At 47.0% G+C, this 20771-nt stretch overlaps 1 protein-coding gene across 2 annotated transcripts in view; it reads left to right on the forward strand.

Moving 5' to 3' along the window:
- The window catches only part of GPM6A (glycoprotein M6A), a 182892-nt gene that overhangs the window by 78827 nt on the left and 83294 nt on the right, over positions 1-20771 (forward strand). Inside the window, exon 1 of one of the 2 annotated variants that reach the window (XM_059685807.1) lies at positions 14618-15184. The exons of the other annotated variant lie outside the window; for it this stretch is intronic. Within the exon in view, the coding sequence (XP_059541790.1) occupies positions 15148-15184 (37 nt within the window). The 5' untranslated portion in view covers positions 14618-15147. Of the gene's footprint in view, positions 1-14617; positions 15185-20771 lie in introns of those variants that run through there. 2 annotated transcript variants of the gene reach the window in all.

Raw genomic sequence — 20771 nt, forward strand, 5'->3', positions numbered from 1 at the left:
TAACAGCCAGCAGGGGTAATGGACTAAACGTGGGTTGGGACGTAGTAACCGAGTCTGCTTGTATCTGCCCGTAGTCAGTCCTGCTTCCTTGGAGTAGCAGCTGAGTCTGCAGGGGCCTGGCGTTTGGTGCCGTAGGCAGAGAATAAAGTTGTACCTTCCTTTCTTAAGGCTGTAGCATTTCATGTGTGGTTTTATTTCTATTTTAGTTTTTCCTGAGCAATTGGAAATACGGGTTTTCATTTCCAGAGGTAAAGAAATTATGAGAAGAGCTTTTTTTTTTCGGGGGGGGGGGGATGACGCTTTGGGTGAAGGCACCAGAGAGCAGGCACCGGAGGTGTGAGGCCTGAGTCTGTGATTCCCATGGAATGCCCACGATCTCCCTGCGAGACAGTTGGACCCATGAGCCGGCTTCAGCGGGTAATTCCCTCAGATGCCAGGGAAGACGCGTTTCACAAGTCGCCACGGTCTGTGGCCGGGGTTACAAAGTCCTGTTTATCTGCACCTCATGGCACATTCCGAGTTCAAACAGTCTTACTGTCTGAAGCCTGGGTGATGCCATGGTGCTGATCTCTGGTTTTCTGTGGGAGAAACGGAACCATTTCATAATGATGGTAAATCCTCATACACAGATTAAGACAGGCTTTATTTTCTCTCTCAACCCCTTCCCTTGGAAAACACAAGCACAATCCCTGCTTTCATCATGAAAAGTCATTATTGGAAGCGCGTGTGTGCGTGCACGTGTGTATATGTGTGTGTGTGTGTGTGTGTTGGGGGGGGGGGTTATCCAACATCCACTGAACGGCTTTCCTTTGCAAGGTGCTGTGCTGGGTGCTTTGTGGAATCAAAGAAAACAGGAGCCTGGCTTTTGGTCTCAAGGTGCAGACAATCCTCTATTTAAGAGCAGGTTTTAGTGTAGAATTTGTCCCATCACCATGTGTGCTCATAGCTTGAACAGCCTCCCTTCTGCTCTGGCATGATTCAGACCCAGCCAAGCTGAGAATGCAAAGTAGAGACGCTAGTGCTGAATTTTAGCCACAAAGACAGACGTGGCCACAAATGACTGAGTGCTAACTCCTGGGGAAATAACCGCGTCTGTCTGGGACAGGAAGAGGGGTCCTCGGTCCTTTCTTCCCCAGATCAGCTTCTCCTGCCCACCCTCACTGGACAGCAGCTTCCTCTCAGCCCAGGCTCAGAGCTCCTGTGTCCTCAGCTCCCTTCTCACGCACCTCAACGCATGCTCCTAGAAAGTTCCATCACCGCTGCCTTCAGATAGTTCCAGAATTTCACCATTTCTCAGTAACCCCACAGGCACTCTCCTGGTTCTGCCCATCACCCACCTCGCTCCTGGTTGCCTCCCTCCATGGTCCTCCCTCCGTGGTCCCCCTTCCGTGGCCCTCCCTCTGTAAACCTCTCTTCATTGACCTCCCTCTATGGTCCTCCCTCCATGGACCCCCCTCCATGGTCCTCCCTTTGTAAACCTCCTTCCATGGTCCTCCCTCCATGGACCTCCCTCTATGGTCCTCCCTCCGTGGTCCTCTACCAGGTCACCCTGTGAACCCTGATGTCACTAAGCTGACAGATGGCGCCTTGAGAAGAACTGAGCATTCTTCCCATTTCTCACTTTGTAAAGACTCTGTGACCACCCAAGCAAACAAACAGGCCAGAATACAACACTGAAACCAGCAGCTGAGCAGTTCTCAGGGACGGTGGAGTCTTGTCCTTCAGCTGAAGCACATAGCCCCCTCCCTCACGCTGGGCCTGACGCCAGAGGGAGGTGTGGGGACATCCGACAGCCCATTTCCTCTGCCCTGTGGAAGCCAGGCCATCGTTTTCAGATTAAAGGCCTGACCACTAGGTAAATCTCAACACGTCTCACTGGATGGGGTAGTCAACAGCCACTCTGACAGCACAGGGAGCGCTTCCCTCTGAAGTTGCCCTGGGTGTCAGGCTCTGGGTTACCTGGCACCGTGCAAAGCGATGCAGTGCCCAGTAGAAGTGGCTTTTTCCAAAACACGCCAGCTCAGAGACCTGGTATGGCAGCATTTCCCTGGACAGACGGCGGTACTTCTAGCCCGCTTCCTCATTTCTAACTCAAGACCCAGTGATGGCGGGGAAGGATGCTTTCCTCTCTGTCCTCTCTTGGCAGCTGCTGCTTGGTCCTGTGTGCTGCCTGGGCACTGCTGGTTTGAGGTGCCCACCGGGGACCAAACATAATCGGTGGCTATTGGTTGGGGAGAAGAGTTCAGATGGTCACAGTGAGTCACAGTGTCTGCGTGACTCAGGCTGCTCTCGGGAGCACTGCTGACATTCTCCGTCCCTTAATTTCCTTGTTTGTTAAATGGGGAAATAATGCATCTCAGTTTCTCCACTGAGAACACTGTGGAGCTGAATGAGACTTGGCTAAAAATATTTAATTGCATCTTCTTACCTTGCCTTATTCCAAAATAAAAGAGATCTGTTGGCTGGGAAGAAATAGGCATGAAGGATGGGAGGTTGTCTTGTAGCTGGATTGAGGATGTGGTAAAGACACCTAAAAACAAGACAACAACACAGACCAGCCAACATTATAGTGAGTCTCTGCATTTTGTTTCCCACCCACACATCTTTTTTTTTAATTTTTTTATTTATTAAGTTATCACATCTGTGTCCTTATCCCCACGTTACCCCCATCCCCCCCCACTCATGCCCTCACCCCCCTGGTGTCTGTGTCCATTGGTTAGGCCTATGTGCATGCATATAAGTCCTTTGGTTGATCTCTCCCCCCCACCCTTACCTTCCCTCTGAGGTTTGAGAGTCTGATCAATGCTTCTCTGTCTCTGGATCTGTATTTGTTCATCAGTTTATGTTGTTCATTATATTCCATAAATGAGTGAGATCATGTGATATTTATCTTTCTCTGACTGGCTTATTTCACTTAGCATAATGCTCTCCAGTTCCATCCATGCTGTTGCAAACTTGAGTCTGGTTCCTTAGCCCACTCGGCCATCCTGACACATAGGTCCACCCGCACATCTTCAGGAAGCTAAACGGAGCCCACACAGCAGGGCCGCAAAGATATGCCATTGAGTCTGAGTAGAGGAAACAGCCACTACCCAGGCCTGTAGTCAAACATGTGTCCAATCTGGGCTTCAACTGTGTGCTGGGAGGTGACACTCAGTCTGGGCGCATTCAGGCCTGTTCCCTTCAGTGCTGATGGGCTGTTTGCTTGGTTTGCTGCGTGACGCCGAGACTGCCACTGTGACCTCAGGCCATGGTAGACACTGCAAATGTTTCCTGGTCCTTGACCTTCTCCCTGATCCCATCTACTCTGCTTGCTCTGTCTCCAATGGTGCCTGTTTGATCCCAGCCCCGTGGTGCTCAATGACAGCGAGAAGCCCTGCAGCACATATGCTGCTCATCCTCCTGAATTAGGTTCTGAGGTTGACACCTATTTCTTAGCAATTTTTTATCCATTGCCGTCCCTAGCAGAGTGCATTCACTAGGTGTGTCCTTACTACTGAGGGAGGAATTGAACTTGTCATCAGTATCACTGCATTTCCCACTGGTCTATCCCTGCTATTCCGCTCATGCAGAGTTCTATGGGCTCAGTGTCAGGGCCCAGAAGGGCTCAGTAGACCTGCGGACAGGCTTTCTATCATTTTTCCACTAACTCTCTGCCTTTTTCAGTGGCCACATTCTTGCTCCATTTGTCTTGTCTCTTTAATTTCCTCCTTGGGAATCTTTATCCCTCCTCATAGTTTTTACCAGAAATTCTCACTGATGATAGGTTTGCCTTTGAATTGAACATCTATCCAGGGTAGACTTTCATTGTTGCCTGCCCAGCCCCTTGGATCTTCTGGGAACAGAATCTTTTCGCGTTGGGGGAAATGGTTCTCCCAATCAGTTTTCCCACCGGTTGGAGTAATCCTTCATTCTGGTGCTGCCCTGAGGTGTGAACGTTCAGGTGCGGCGCTGCTGTCAACCTTGATTCCCGCTGGCGAAAGAGTCTAGAATGGGGAGGATGGTGTCCGGTGGCAGAAATGGGAGAAGCCAGAATCCCTCCTTCTTACCCTTGTGCGCAGGCATTCTTAGGACCAACGTTCCCTATCAAGACCTGTCCACTCTGTAGACAAACACCAGAAATCCCCTTTGGGCTCAGCTGCTTGGAGTTGGCTTTCCATCTTTTGCACCAAAAGAGCCTTGAATAACACACCCATTACACATAGTGTTTACACATGGATTAAGGCAAAAGTTTGGATCATTTTTGGAGATTAGAAAATAGAAATCAAGATATGAAATCATGTAGTTTCTGTCATATATGTTAAAATTTTATAAAAAAAATAGAATAATACCCCAGTTAATGTTTCCTTCCTGTTGTTGCTGCTGTCACTGGTTCTCGCGGGAGCCTATGGGAGGCTGGTGTGCTTTGTGAGTTGTGCTTTGTTAGCAGAATTTCGGATACATAATAAGAACCATGCTAATTGTGTTGAAATGAAATTATACATTGGTATTATTAATTATAATGTAACTAGAGGCCCGGTGCACAAAAATTTGTGCACTCGGGGGGGGGGTCCCTCAGCCCTGGCCTGTGCCCTCTCACAGTCTGGGACCCCTCGGGAGATAACGACCTGCTGGCTTAGGCCTGCTCCCGGGTGGCAGAGGGCGGGCTCAATCCCTAGGTGCAGCCCCCTGTTGTGCACAGAGCAGGGCGATCGGGAGGTTATGATGCCACCCTCAGTCACGCTCAGGGTAGGGCCAGTTGGGGGGTTGGGGCACCGTCCCCTGTCACACTCAAGGCAGGGTTGATGGGGAGGTTGCGGTGCCACCCCCTGTCACGCACAGAACAGGGCCAATCAGGGGGTTGGGGCACTGCCCCCTGTCACTCAAAGAGCAGGGCCCATCAGGGGGGTTGAGGCTCTGCCCCCTGTCACGCACAGAGCAGGGCCAATCAGGGGGTTGGGGCGCCACCACTCTCACACTCAGGGCAGGGCTGATGGGGAGGTTATGGCTCTACCCTGTCACACACAGAGCAGCGCCCGTGGGGAGGTTATGGCTCTACCCCGTCACACACAGAGCAGGGTCCGTGGGGGGGGGGGGGTGTTGGGGCGCCACACCCTGTCACACACAAGAGCTGCAGGGCGATCAGGGGGTTGGGGAGCTCCCCCCATCAGGCACAGAGCAGGGCTGATCAGGGGGTTGGGGTGCCTTCCCCTGTCACGAACAGAGCAGGGTGGATAGGGAGGTTGTGGCCCTGCCCCCTGTCACACACAGAGCCGCAGGGCGATCAGGGGGTTTGGGCACCGCCCCCTGTCACGCTGATCCCGGTGCCGGGAGGCCTCGCGGCTCCGCTGATCCCGGTGCTGGGAGGCATATTACCCTTTTACTATATAGAATAGAGGCCTGGTGCACGGGTGGGGGGCGGCTGGTTTGCCCTGAAGGGTGTCCTGGATCAGGGTGGGAGTCCCCACTGGGGTGCCTGGCCAGCCTGGGTGAGGGGATGATGGCTGTTTGCAGCTGGTCACACATCCTTCAGGGTGGGGGTCCCCACTGGGGTGCCTGGCCAGCCTGGGTGAGGGGCTGAGGGCTGTTTTCAGGCTGGGGGTGACTGAAGCTCCCAACTGCTCCTTTTTTTCTTTTTCTTTTTCTTTTTATTCTGGGCCAGCTTTAGCTTTGAGGCTTGGCTCTAGCTCTTAGACCTCTGCTGCTGAAAGTAGGTTTCTGGCCTTTGCTTACAATGTTGCGATCCTCCTGGCTGAAGCCCGGCGGACTAAATCAGGTTTCTGGGGTTTTGTTTAGCTTCTATATTTGTTCCATAGTTGCTTAGAGTTGCAGCTCAGAGGCCTGCAGCGGCAGGCGGGGAATGTTGGAGTACTCCGTCACTGAAGCAAGCAAGCCTTGTGTTAGTTTCAAGCTGCCTGGCTGCCAGCCGCCATCTTGGCTGGCAGTTAATTTGCATATTGCCCTGATTAGCCAGTGGGAAGGGTAGCGGTCGTACGCCAATTACCATGTTTCTCTTTTATTAGATAGGATAACTGTCCTCATACAAAATCCTTGGACTGGCCAGGATAATTTTTAGGAATCTGTTACATTACTTACTATACCAGTTTGTTTTATACTCCTTGTGTTTATAAAGAAAAAAATGATATTAAGCCTCCCTTATACTGACAGGTAATTTATTTAAATGGGAAAAACACTATCTTCTTATTTATTTGGGGCTAAGGTTTAAATCTTAAATACTTGTGAGAGGTCACAATTAAAAATATTTCTAGAGTCAGCTAGCCAAAGAATGTTTTTGTTTGTTTGTGTATTTGCTTGTTATTAAATGGGTTGCTGAATGCTTTGAGAAAGAGATTAGAAAGCCAGAACTTTAAGAAACAAACAAACAAAAATGGAGATGCAATTGACAGTAAAAACCAAGGGAGTGCCGATGCAGACACAGCTCTGTGTGGTACCCATGAGGTACTGACAGTGTTGGGAACTCATCTAGAATTAAGATGGTAAATTGGGCCTTACATTCAGAAATCAGACGTCCCATTCAGGACTTTTGAGAGCAATATTAGGAAAATGAAGTGAATGGAAATCAAATTTCAGGGGACCTCCTAGGGGAGGAGAGGGGAGGAGAAGCTGCCAGTTAATCTAATTAATACACAGATTTGCTTTGCAACCAGAGAAAGAGGCTGTTCCTGACATGGAGCCCATTGGTGAGGATTTTCAATTTCATGTGGAGGAATTTGTGCTTGATTCACTGGGGCATCGGTCCGTTCAAAATAAATTACTCCCGACAGTCAGTCATAAAGTAATCTAGACTCTGGGAATGGAAGCTTAGAGCTTTGAGCTTTTCTTTTAAAAATAATGTGCCAAAGGAGGTAATGTTACAGTAAACAGAGCAGCCATTCAAGGCTTTTGCAGCTTGGACCAATAATTCATCCTGGTTCTTTCTGGTGTCTTCGGGTTTAAGTATGTAGTCTATTAGATTCAAACACCATTTCACTTCTATCCAGTGAATGTAATTTATCCAGAGTGTAGCTCCATGGGGAGTCGCAGTAATTAAGTAAAGGGCATTTCTTTCAGCCACTCTGTGTGCTTGGAGAAAGCTAGCCTTAATTACTAGTTGACAATTAAAGGGCAAGTAAAAATAGATGCTATATTATTTATAATAAAAGGGAATTATTGTATAAGTTTTTAAAAGAATACATAAATAAGTGAATCTTCCATTTCAAATTCAGGGGGTGAATAAAAATCCCCAAACTAAATATAAAGGTGTTCATCCCACTTTTTTTCTTAGCCCCATTAGCCTAGGATATATATGGGGTGACAGACAGAAATAAGTCAGGAAATATACGTCAACAGATAAATAGAGAAGTAAGTCAGAAATAACGGGGACGTGTGTGAAAATGAACATACTCAGTAAGGACAGCAAGCGAGCCCTGAGCAGGGGCATGGTGGGCCCAGGTATAAAAGGAGCCTGTTTTAGGTGTAGATTCCTTCCCAACGGATGGAGGGCATGGACTCTGTGGACAGACCGGCCGCCTTGAACCTCAGCTCTCACTCCTTAGTTGTGCAATCTTGGTCAAAGTACATAAATCCTTTGCGCCTCAGTTTCAATATCTGTGAAATGGGGATGATAATAGCACCCACCTCAGAGCAGTCTTGTGAAGATTAACAGGGCAATGCGTACAGTGTTTTTACAACAGCGCCTGGCACATCAAAAGGGCTTATAGGAGCATTAACTATCATCATCATAATCACCATCATCATCATAACTTACCATTATTATTATATACCCTATGTACCACGTAACTATAATGTGTCAATAAGTAATGAATAGTGTGTGTGTGTCTAATAAATGTGATATAGCAGACATGCCCACCTTTATACTGCCATCTTACTTATCTAGCTACACAGAGAAACTTTTATTTATTTTTTTAAAGATTCTTTAAGTATATTTTTATTGATTTTAGAGAGGAAGAGAGAGGGAGGGAGAGAGATAGAAACATCATCGATGAGAGAGAATCATGAATCGGCCACCTCCTGCACGCCCACTAGTGGGGATTGAGCCCGTGACCCGGGCATGTGTCCTTGACCGGAATCGAACCCGGGACCCTCCGGTCTGCAGGTTGACGCTCTATCCACTGAGCCAAACCAGCCAGGGCACAAGAGCAGCTTTTAAATATATTTTTATATCACTTACTAGGGGCCCGGTGCATGGATTCATGCACCCGTGGGGTCCTTCCCCGGCCGGCCTGCCCTGATCGGGACTGGGCGAGACAGCCCCAATTGACCCTGATCAGCCCGATTGAGACTGGGTGAGATGAGCTGGACACACCCTGGAGCCCTCCTGCGGTCCCTCCCCACCCTGATCAAGCACTGGTGGGGTCCCTCGGCCTGTCCTGCGGGGATTGGGCCCAAACAGGCCCGGTGCATGGATTCATCTGGGGTGTGTCTGGCCCGTTTCGCCCAGTCCCAATGGGCTGGACCCCAGCAGCAAGCTAACCTACCAGTTGGAGCGTCTGCCCCCTGGTGGCCAGTGTGCATCATAGCTACTGGTCGAATGGTCAAATGGTCACTTGGGCTTTTATATATATAGATTTGCAGGGATTGATTAGTAAATACTTATTTGCTTTTTGCTTACCGAGTCTTTTAAAGTAATAGGAACAATGAAAATTTGAGAGCTTGTGTTGAAATTTTGCTTCCTCACAGCTGTGGGACTTGTACAGATTATTTGCTTGTCCAAACCTCAGTCTTGTCACCAATAACTGGGAACACCACTTATTTTCAGGGTTGTAAATAGTCAGTACAATAAAAATGTGCCTAGCCTGCAGTGAGTGGCCACACAAATATTTGTTAAATATTATTGAACAAGAAGACTTAAGCCTAGTCCCTGGGAAGCTAGGCATGTCAACATCCATAGGTCTGTCCTCAGTCTGACTTCACCAGCCGTGAGGGAGAAACAAGGGTGACTTATGGCATCTGCTCTCAAGGATGGGAATACATATTGAAACAGCTTCCATACTGAAATATTAAAAATGAAAAATGGATGGTTCTTGGCAAATGTGAGTTGAAGACAAATGACCTTGAAATTCAGGCAGTGGGATAGAGGGAGGAGACAAAGCACTTCTCCCTCGTATTTGCGGCAGCCAACCTGCAGTGCAGCCTAGCATTTTATCAAGGACACTGCAGTGGGGTGTGCATTGGTGACTGGTGTGTCCTGCAGGAAACCATAAAGAACAGTTGCAAACAGAGGGCTGGCCAGGCTGCTCACAGCCAGAGGGAGCCTGGCGTAAGTTCCAGGGCCGTGAACCTGACAGTGAGCACCAGCGTCAGAGGTCTGGTGGGATGTAGGTGATTTGTATCACTTGAAGACTCGAGGGTGTCGATATTCCTGGAGCCATGGTCTGTCATCCAAATAGACCATATGCTGTTGCCAATAAAACTTTCTTGGGAGAACATTTCTGGTACATGCAGGACTTGAGCGTATCTGTATTGTCTTGATGAATGGAGAGAAGGTCACAGTCAAAGGGCTCTTGCCCAGGACTAACACACCCCAAAATATCTTCAGATCTCCAGCTCCCCAAAAGGGACAATGCACGAAGTCACACCCCCACTGTGCGTCGGGAAGGAAGTGCCTTTATTGGCTTGCCTGCTCCTCCCTGCCTTTCGGTCATGGGTGTGCATCACTGGTCCAGGCCATTGTGAAGAATGAGAGGAGTTATCCATCTGTGAGTAGTCTCCTCCTGGCGATAAGAATTTGTAGGTCACCTACGATGATCTCTGGAAATGTAAGCATAGACGTTCACATATTTTTTTCACCCATAAAAGCACTTGCAGTGGATGTATAAGCAAAAAGACCAACATGCCTGTTAAAAAGCTGAGGAGACCGAGTCATGTTTTTCCTTGTCATTTCTCTGTGCACCATATTGTGTAATCAGCTTTTTCAGAGGATTTTCCCTATCATCTGTCTCTGCAAGAACATTCAAAGCAAGACTTAAAATCGGTATTTCAAAACTCAGAACTTCTGACAAGTTGTAGCTTTGCCTTCCTCCCTCCCTCCCTCCCTCCCTCCCTCCCTCCCTCCCTCCCTCCCTCTCTCTTTCCATTTCCATTTCTCTCTCTCTCTCTCTCTCTCTCTCGCTCTCTCTCTCTCTCTCTCTTCCTATTTATTTATTTTTATAGGCTTGTCGTTTGCAATATCCAATGTGGTGTGTAAGGTTAGGCTTAGCTGATATTTCCAAATTATTAAACTTTAGTTCAAATGAATGGAGGGGGAAAAATCCGTCCTTCAACTGAGGTGTAAGCTATGTCCATTGTCACTAAGGTAACACTAAGGCTTTATTCAGAAATGAAGGCAACCTGACATGAACAGCCTTATGGCTGTGCTTAATACTGAATGACTTATCTTTTCTGTGGGGGTGAGTATAGAAATAGAAAGACCAAAATTCAAATCCCAGTTCCTTCACTCACCAGCTGGGCCTCCGTGAGAAACTCGTTCAGCCTCTGAAAGTCAGATCAGCTTAGACCTTCTAGAAAAGCAAGAACACTTTCCCAACTGTGAGCCGGAGAGTAGGCTAGCTCTCCTTGCTGTGCGCTCCCGTAGCTCCCATGCATGTGTTTCCTCATCAGTTTCACACGTTGCACAGAATAGAGACTTTGGACCTGCCTTGTGCTATTAGGCCACAAACATCCTCATGACAGGGAATTATCTCTTCTTTCCTACAGCAGGTCCCTATGCATGTGAGATCCTTGCGTTTTATCGAGGACAACTGCAGTGGGGAGTTTGCTGGTGACTTGTGCGTCCTGCAGATACTTAAGTTTAGAACATCCGTGGTCATTATAACTCTTAATGGTCAATACAATTCTTAATGGTCATCACAACTCTTAGAGTTGGATGTTCTGTGAATCAATTGTATGATACAATTGCACAACCCCAAAGAATGTTCTGCTACTTTGACCATTTAAAAAATTCAAGTGTTTGTGGTAATTTTAAGTCTCTTTGAGAAATTCTATGGCAGTCAATTTCTGACCTAGAGCTTACACCATCAGTAAAACCAACTAAGACACTTTTTTTGGAGCTAGTGATGAATCTGTGTCTGAAACGTTTGAGGAAAAGAGCAGTTTTTACACAAGGCCCATGGTTGTTTGTCCTGTGTGCTGTGTACTTGGTTCATGTGACTATGTTTCCACACGTTCTTTTTTCTGTGTCTGACCCATGGACCTTGACCATGGTTTTCCATTTCCCACAGTTGATGCTGACTTTGAGATCCTCAGCTTGCTATTTGATCTGTAACTCTGTTTCCTTGTCTCTATGTTGACCCTTATATCACAAAGATGACTGATTATCTATTAGAGGAATATGTAGACATTTTCTTGGCTTATATAATAAAATGTTTATAAAGACAAGATGAAGTGTTAGAAAAAGTGCCAACTCCAAATTAGGGTGAATTAGGAGAAATGAGGACTTCCAACGGGTTGAGGTTTAGTGGGCAATGTGTCTTCTAGCTAACACCGGAAAATGGGGATCTATATTATAAGCATTTCCTAGACAGTATTTGAAAGGGACATTGTGATTAACATTTGTTACCATATTGTTAAGCTAGCTATTGAACTCATATTTTTAAACAAATGACTAAAAATAGAGAGAGGGAAATACAATGTGGTATAACGAAAAGAAAGCTAGATGAGCCATCTTGTCATCGCATCTTACAGGTCTTGAAGGAGACCAAGAAGGAAAACATTGTCCATTCTTAAGGCTCATGTAGCAGCTTTTAGAATTCATAAAGTTAGTCTATAACACTGTCAACCATTTCTCTTTCTTTTTTTGTTAAATATGTTTTTATTGGTTTTTGGAGAGAGAGGAAGGGAGAGGGAGAGAGAGAGAGATTTCTCAATGACAGAGAAACATCAACACCAATCAGCTGCCTCTTGTATGATCCCTACTGGGGATCAAGCCCACAACCCAAGCATGTGCCCTGACCAGGAATCAAACTGTGATCTCCTGGTTCATGGGTCAATGCTCACCCAGTGAGCCACACCAGCCAGGCCCGTTTTTTTTTTTTCTCACTAGTTTTCAGATACTGGGTTGTTAAAAATATTATTAGTTCAAGACTTTAAAAAAGAACAATTCTAAAAACAACAAAAATCAGCCACAGCAACTTAACTGCCCTCAAAGAGGGGAGAGGAGATGAGTAGTTCGTGCTTCATGGGGTCAGAGTCTCCCTGTGGGAGGATGAGAAGTCTTGGACACGGATGGTGGCAGTGGTGACTGTCCCTGCTGCCACTGGACTGTGCTCTGAGCCGTGATCACAATGGTCTGTCCTATGTCGTGTGTGCCTCACCGCAGTGGAAGACTTGACCTCGCTCTGACCGACGACTGCCATAGGAAGCGGCACACACACGTTTCTCTTCACGAGTCCACCCGGCCAGCATTTGAGGCAGTTCTTTGTCTATTTAAAAATCTGTATACGATGCCGTTGTCTTCTGTTGGTAACAATTTTGGTTTGGAAAAGTGTTTCAGACAAACAGTGGTTCACTATCGGGACGTGGTGCTCGGCGGCCCTTTCCAGGAGGAAAACAAGTCAGGCTGCTTTTCCACTGGTCTCGCCCAGTGCCTTCCTGCCCCTTCCAGCCCCTTCCCCTCCCCTCATGTGTGGGGGGAAGAAGGCTGAGGCGGAGGCTGGTGCTTGAAGATGCTGGAGGCACGGGCGAGGACAGGGCTGCAGGAACTGCTGCCCCGTCCACAGCCTCAGACAGGACATCGCGGACATGGGTTCCGAGACTCCCCTGGTCCTTTCCGGGCCAAGCCCAGGGTGTACCCCAGGCTCAGTTTTCCAACATGAAGTGGGAGGAAGTAGCATTTTCCCTGTTTCTTTTTACAGATGGCTCAATGCATGTGCACGTGTTCCGTAGACTATAAAGTGCTCTAGGACTTAAAGGGGCTTTATTTATGCTGCTTTTCCTGTTAGTGGTCTCTGAGGTGTGACATGAACAGAGCATGTTAAGGGGGAGCACGCTGCCTTCTGTCAGGAGGGCAGGCCCGGGGAGCTCAGCCCGGGGTGGCAGCTGCATGTGCCTGAGGCTCGGGGCCTGCCCTGTGCCTTCTCTCTCGGCCCCTGCCCTGAGCCAGCGGGCCTCTCACCAGCCCTGGGACGCAGATGCGAATTGGTTTCCAATCCATTTAAATTATCCTTACCTCCGGGCTCAGCTCAGCTGACCAGAGAACACAAATGCAGATGATGACAGAATCAAGACGACTAGCCGTCCTTTTGTGAGAAATCATGAGAAAGAAAGTGGAATGTTGCACAGAATTCTCTTCTAAACAGTTGCTTTTGTAATGATTTAGAGGGTGCTGTGTGACATGCTACGGACCCACTTTGTAAAATGCATGTGAAATATAGTCTGTAACGCCAGAACACATACTGTAGCCATAATTAGGCTGTAAAGTGTTTTTGATTAAAGGGAAGGAATACAGTGCGCCTGTGTGTGTGAGTGTGTGTGTGCCTGTGTGCATGTGTGTGCGTGTCTGTGCATGTGCGCATGCATGTGTGTGTGCTTGCCTGTGTGTGCATGTGTGTGTGCCTGTGCGTGTGTGCGTGCATGTGTGTGTGCCTGTGTGCATGTGTGTGTGCATGCCTGTGTGTGTGCACGTGCCTGTGTGTATGTGTGTGCCTGTGTGCATGTGTGTGTGCGTGCCTGTGTGCATGTGTGCGCGAGTGTGTGTGCCTGTGTGTGAGTGCCCTGTGTGTATGTGTGTGCCTGTGTGCGCCTGTGTGCATGTGTGCGTGCGTGCCTGTGTGCATGTGTGTGCGCCTGTGTGTGCGTGCCTGTGTGTGCGTGCCCTGTGTGCGTGTGTGTGTGCCTGCGTGCATGTATGTGTGTGTGCCTGTGTGTGTGCCTGTGTGCGTGTGTGTGTGCCTGTGTCTGCGTGTGTGCGTGTGTGTGTGTGTCTGTGTGCTTGCTTAGAGATGGAAACAGAGACAGAGATTCTTCCTCCTTCAGATTCTGGCGAAGGTTTGCTCTCCCTGAAAGAGACGCTGTTTGTTCTCTCACTCCACCTTTTGTGCAGCGTGGGGACCTCGGGGTTGTGCACTGTCACTCACAGGCTGGAGCACAAATGCGAGTTTCTCGCCAGCCTGCAAGGCTGGGATTTGCATTCCAAATCAGGCTGCAGACGCCCATTATAAATTGTTTAGCCCCTTGTTCCTTTTCTAGGATTTCTTCCTCCTCCTTCCCCAGAAATGACCCCTGAAACCATTCTCTTTCAAGAGATTCCCATTTAAAATCAGCAGTTTTGGTGGGTTACGGCCGGAACAATAAATTACAAAGATGTCGATAGATTCTTTTATGTGATGTTGGTGTTTTTCTCCCTTTCCCTGAGGGGTCTCGTGGCCCTGAGGAAAAATAATTACTTAAGACGCATCTTTTGGGCTTAAGGGTTTATACTTATTCTTTTGAAAGCCGTATCATTCTATATCTTTTTCAGTCTGAAAGGTGTGAGCTTACACGTCCTCTGGTACTAATAACCCTTTACAGACCAGATCTTGCGGTGGTAGGACTGTGTGCTTGGGGGCACCCTGTAATCAGATTAACTAGGTCCTTAGTGAGGAGAAGAAAGGCAAACGCATTTTGCAAGGTATGTGGCCGGGGAAGCCACTCCTGCCGCTCTGAGAGGGACAGGCGCCGGGCTTGCCCACTGTGGTGGCGAAGGGGGGTTCCGGGTGGTGGTCTGCTTCCTGTAGGAGGCCACCCCTCCGTCTGTTCAGCCCAGCCTGCTTCCAATCTAAAGCCCAGCATTCAATCCCACCCTCTATTTCTTCCCCCCAATTTAAATGCAAAGCGAGGCTTATGAATCATAGAGTCTCCGCTCCTGGGATCCAGACCAGATTTCCCCCCAAAACTCTCAGGCTGTTTGCGTGACTCCCTGCCTCCAGTGCTCCACAATGGGCAGCTTTGAGAAGAAAAATTGATAATCTTCACGGAAGAGTAATTTGAATGAAATTGCACTTGACAGCCTGTCTCCAAGCAAACAAGAGGCGCGAGGAGCCGGGGCTCAGCTCCGAGGGCTGCCCAAGCCGCTGCTGTCGGAGCCCAGGGAGGAAAGCCGCCAGTTCTCCCAGCATCTAATTGAGCTTTTGATTAATTCCGGGGACCAGATTCCACAGAAGAGAGGTGGCCATGGAGGAGAATATGGAAGAGGGGCAGACACAAAAAGGTACTGTGCTGGAAGGGTTCCGTGGCCTCGGGCATTATGCTGCAGCTCCCTGCCTTGCTTTCGGCGCTTGCCAGGAGGGCTGATGGATGTGGCTCCCGGGCAGGCATTTTGGTTCCCCTCTTGCCTGGCCTCGCCCGCAGTCCTGTCTGGCTGCGCGGTGGCCATTATTGCGAGCCTCTCGGAGATGGCAGGTGGCGGTGACGAGGGCGTTGCGGGGTGGCCGAGGACTGTGCTGCAGACCCGTCTCTGTGACCCTGTGTTCAGTGCACGTTCCCATGCTGGTCGGTCTGGGTCCAGGGATTCCTGGTGTGAGCACCACGCAATCTTTGGGGCTGGTCGTACTCAGACACCTGGGGATGCACCCGTCCTCGGTGCCTCTGACAGGGCCTCTCCTAGAACAAAGAGCAAGAGTCTATTTATCCCAGCTTGGTTGGGACACCTGTTTTAAAAATCTTGTGTTTCTGTGCATGTTTGCAGTTAAAATATAGATGAAGCCACGGCTCGCCAGTTTCCATGAGGGCACTGACGTTAGGTTTTCCTTCCTATAGACCTGGCGGTCGTCACCTCTGACCAACCCATGCCACGGGGTCTTCTGATGCTTTGTTACGCCTGTGTAGGTCCATCTGCCCATATGCGTTAACGGGAAACTGTCACTGTTATGGGTTGAGAATGGGCAAATATTGGCAATTTCAAATGATGCAAACACTCCTGAATTTGTGTGCGTTGAGTGTGGCTCTGAAGGGACCGGCTTCACCCCAGGGGAGCAGCGCTTCCCTCTTGTCTGCGTTCAGGCTTATGTAATGTCACAGAGAAGGCTGTGTGTCCTTAGAATGAAGCAGGAACACAGGCAGCACATACATGAAGGCAGTATTCAAGAGGCGTATTCAAAGGATCCAGGGATCAAATCTGATTTCGAATGTGTATAAATGCATTATTTTAGAAAATGCCATATTTTACAGGATAAAATAGCTAGTTTGGAAGCACAATATAGTGTTTTTATTATTCTGAGCCATTCAGCTTTGTTGGGTCTCTTGCACACATGTGCGCGCACACACACACACACACACACACACACACAGAGTCCATGAGGATAAGCACATAAGGATTTTATATAAGCCACAGAGGGAGCTAATAAATAAGCCTGCGCCTACATTTTTGTCATTAGCACGCTTGTTAATGACAATCTGTACTATAAACAAAATAACCTACAGAGATTCCATGTGATCTATTAGAGGTTAAATGTAAAAAACAAAACAAAAAAAACCCCACCTCAATTGCCTCTATCATATGAACAGATAGCTTAAGTGTTCGTCAGTAATTTGAAATGGTGAGTTTTCATGGTACTTTCCATCCCTAACAGGCATCTCCATGCCTGTTTTACTTTAAGAATAAAATACTGCAATATCTTTTCTATTGCACATAAAAAGATGGCTTTTTGGCTAGTCAACTTCTTTAAGGAAAGATAAGCTGATGATTTTAAATAGAGAGATGCTATTCATTACACTCAATAAAACCTTGAGATAAATCATGGATGGTGGTAACAGGTTGAATGTGTCTGAGCACGCCTTGGTAGATGCCGGAATGAAGAAAAATGATGTCATTAGTTGTTATTTTTTTCCCAGGGAACATTGACAATCTTTCCTCTGTGGGGGTGGAGACAGCAGTGATGTGATGGGGAAGAGTCTGTCGCAGTGGGTTCTTATCATTAAGATGTGCGTACTTTCCTCGGGAACAGCAGTGGAAAACAATTTTTAAAACATTAGGAGAAAAAAGTCGTATAATGGTCTATAACTACATAAAGATATACAGTTAAAATATCTTTGGTTAAGCTTTTTTCATGTTTGAGAAGAAGATGATTTCATTCTCTCCACACCTGGTCGTGGGTTCCTCTCGGCTCTGCCTGTGACACCTTTCCTCTGTCACTTTGTTGTTGGGAAGTTGTCTCTGAATATTGATGCTTCCTCCACATCCTGACGGGATCTAAGCTGGAGGAGCCACCTGACAAGCAGGTGGACTCTCAGAGCTTGGCCAGGAGTCTGGGTGGCCAGGTTGAATGGCCCATCTGCCTTCAAGGGGAGCAGTGCTTTGCGTCAGCTCCTCTCCTGTTTTTCTGAAACTGCATAGGCTTGTCTTCGATAATAGTTCAGATACCACACAATGTTCCTCCATCTGAAAGAGGCTTTCCTCCCCCCGTCCCTTTGCAATTAAAGCCTCATCTTCCCTCTTATAAATGAGAAGGACTCAAATCCATGTCAGTGCTTCAGGTCGCCTTTCACATCCAACCAGAATGGAAAATGGAAGCTGACAGTCTCATACACACATTTAAAATAACACAGTTGATGCTTAAGAACTCTAAAGGTCTTTCATAAGGAATACCTTTCTCTTCATAATGGGATCTCCCTACCCCATTTAATCTGTAAAAGGCAATTGATGGCCGTCCTAACATTTACTCTAATTTAACTGTATGTGTTCGGCCTGTGAGAGAGGATGATTTACAAGTACGGTGACTTCACAGCCACTGCTCATGAGCCCATGCCTTGGGGTGACACTGCACTGGGGTCATTGCTCCATCTCTCTATTCATTTCTGCCCCCCTCCCCAAAGGTACAGATCTATCTTGTCATGCTGAGTGGGAGTCTAGTCTTTAAGAAGCATATGTTCTTGGTAAAACATGTCTTCTAAATGAAAGCCAATTACTTTATCTTGTGTTCATCCAAAGCAACTGTGTTCTGGTTTGGAGGGAAAGAGAAAAAAAGAAAAAGAAAAGCAGCTGTTTTGAGGTTGGCCCTTACATATGGCCACCATAAACCTAGCATCGCGGGCATCAGAAATTGAGAGGACAACAAGGGCCCCACTTAGCAGGGTTGGCAAGGTCCATGAAGAGATCTTTACAAAGATGTAAAAAGGTGTACATTTATGACTCGAAGACATGTGATTATGTCTGGAACATGAAAATGATTTAAGGGTGTCTGATCATTAGTGAATTAGTGAATGCATGTTCCAGTGGCCAGGAAAGTGTGTGACACCATAGATAACCTCAATGACAGCATTTCTGAATTAAGAGGTGGTCACAGAGGTAGGAATCAATGATCAGAATTGATAAAATTATATGGACATAAAAGAGAAAAAAATAGGCACAGGAAGAGCTCTCAAGCTGGAATCTTCATAAACTGACTAAACTGTCCCAAAGAACCAGAAACCTCATTGACCTCATTATTGCGCGTGAATATCCTATGAAGCAAGCTTCAGAATTCCATCTTATGTACGGAAGTGTTTGATCAGCTCAAAAGATAATGCACGGTGTTACTCATCATGTTTTCCTAGTGTGATTAACCAGGCACATGAATTTATGTCTTCAGCTTCTCAGGATGAAGGTCAGTCATCCTCTCAGAGGTCAGTCATCCTCTGGCCTCTTCTCCAGCACATTCCCCAGGGAAGCAAGGCTCGGTGACCCTCCAGGGCTGGGTCACTGGAGGAAGAAGATCAAACTTGGTGTGAACCGGGCCAGCTTTTCCATCTCAACACCCAGCACAGGGCCACCTATTCGTGGTCATTATTCATCCTTAGACCAGCACCACTAACACATGTCATGTCAGCATCTGCTTACCTTTGAAAACCAGCAGGAATATCTAGATGGAAGGACATTGGGTCTTAATGTCCATCTATCTCATATTGACAATACTGTACAATTAAATTTGAATGTCTACTCATAAGGACATGCTTTGCATTTTACATTCTACGTTTATATGCACACATCACTCTAAAGGAGTCTATTCACAAAAACATATGTGTCATATTTATGGGCTGATTGAAAGTCTTTTGGAAAAATTTTTTGACCAGGGTTATTTTTGCCTTGAAAGAGGACTTTGGTGCCTCACCCTTCCTTAGCCAGACACCATCCCTTCAAGAGACACCACTATAATAAATGAGAAGGGAGGTGCTTTGGCTCTATGACACCAGATGCAATTGGTCAACCTAGATTGCTCAGTGATTCCAGTGCCAGACAGTGGCCTAAGGACTTGACATAAATTAACTCATTGACTTTTCACAATGACCTTAAGTGGTTCTAATATTGGGGAAGCTAAAAAATCAAATAGATTAATTAACTTGACCAAAAATCCCATAGTAACAAGTATCAGAGCCAGGGTTCCATGCAGTCAGACTAGACTAGGGCCTGACTTTTAACGACACACTGAGCGTCACCGGACATCAGTACTGGCTTGCCTGCCACACCCCCTTCTCAGTGACTCTGCCTCATCCACACAGGTCTACTGCAGGAGTCAGCTGCACTCTGTAATTTATGGCTGCATTCTTTATCACCAACTCTGGCTTTTTTGGCCAGATGTGCACAGCCTTACCAATGGCAGCCAATCCCTAGGTGTGCCTATAATCTATGACCTGTAAATCTTGGCTAAAAAAAAAAAAAGCTGAGTCCATGGGACTCCTTTCTTGAGAACTGGGAAAAGATGATTCTTGGTAGCCTTGATGATCTCCTTATTCCTCCATATATTCTTATAGTGACCATGCTGCCCATCTCCGGGTAATCTGAGTGAATCTTTGTTCTTTGCAATCAAAAGACCCCCAATAAAAGACCTCTTAGTGTCCAGATCCTGTTAGCAGTCTTGGGTAAAGAGGCTTAATGTTAAGAGCTTCTCCCCCATGTTTAACCTGCGAAGTGGCAGCCGAACCAAAGGTATACTTATTGTGAACTGAAATCTCACCTTTAACACATTCTAGGTGATTCCTAGACTCGAATAATTAGTTTACCCTAAAGCCACTACCTACCAGTAAGTCAGTATTGGTAGTAAACTATGTATTTTGAGCACCATTGCAAATAAATGAAAGAACCAGAATGACTCAAAGTGTCTGCTTTATTAACAGAATTAGAAACTTTAATAGCATGCTATTGAAATCAATAGACCCGTGGCTAGGAAAGTAATAACAACATCAAAACCATTTGAATAACTGTAGAAATGGAAGAATTGGCCTCCTTTTGCTCCTTGGATATTGGCTACTTACAGACCTATGAAAAGGGGGATTTGTCTTGGTTTTCTAGCGTCAAATCTGAGGTGGACAGATTTCACCTCAACCATATCGTCACCAGCCACCTGACAATATTGGCTGACAAAGGTGGATGGGATGGAGATTCAGACTGTGTACAGCATTTCGGAGAAACAAGCCCCACCATTTGCAGCTGTGTTTCTGCCGGGAGCCGGTCCATGCTTGCTGTTTCAAGGGACCTGGCATATATGGCATACTGTTCTTAATATGTTTGCTCACCTTCTTGGCGCTGTGTTTTAACCAAGGTCACCTCTCCGAGAAAGGTTGAATCCCCAGGTAGGGACTTTCCCCTGAAGTTAGGGAGGGAATAAAACCCCTCAACTAAGTGCCAGGCGGGTAATTAATCCCGTTGACTACGAACAATCATGCTTAAACTACATAATCTTTTCTCCCTGGAATGGAGATAAGAAACGCCCTAACCTTTGTAATAGAGATTGATAGGATTGAATCAACTGGTATAAATACAGTTGTAACAAGACAGAAACACTCAGAACTCAGAACACAGAACTAAGGACACAGGGCTTGGA

This window comes from Myotis daubentonii, chromosome 2 (genome assembly GCF_963259705.1).
Source record: "Myotis daubentonii chromosome 2, mMyoDau2.1, whole genome shotgun sequence".
NCBI classification, from domain to species: Eukaryota; Metazoa; Chordata; class Mammalia; order Chiroptera; family Vespertilionidae; genus Myotis; species Myotis daubentonii.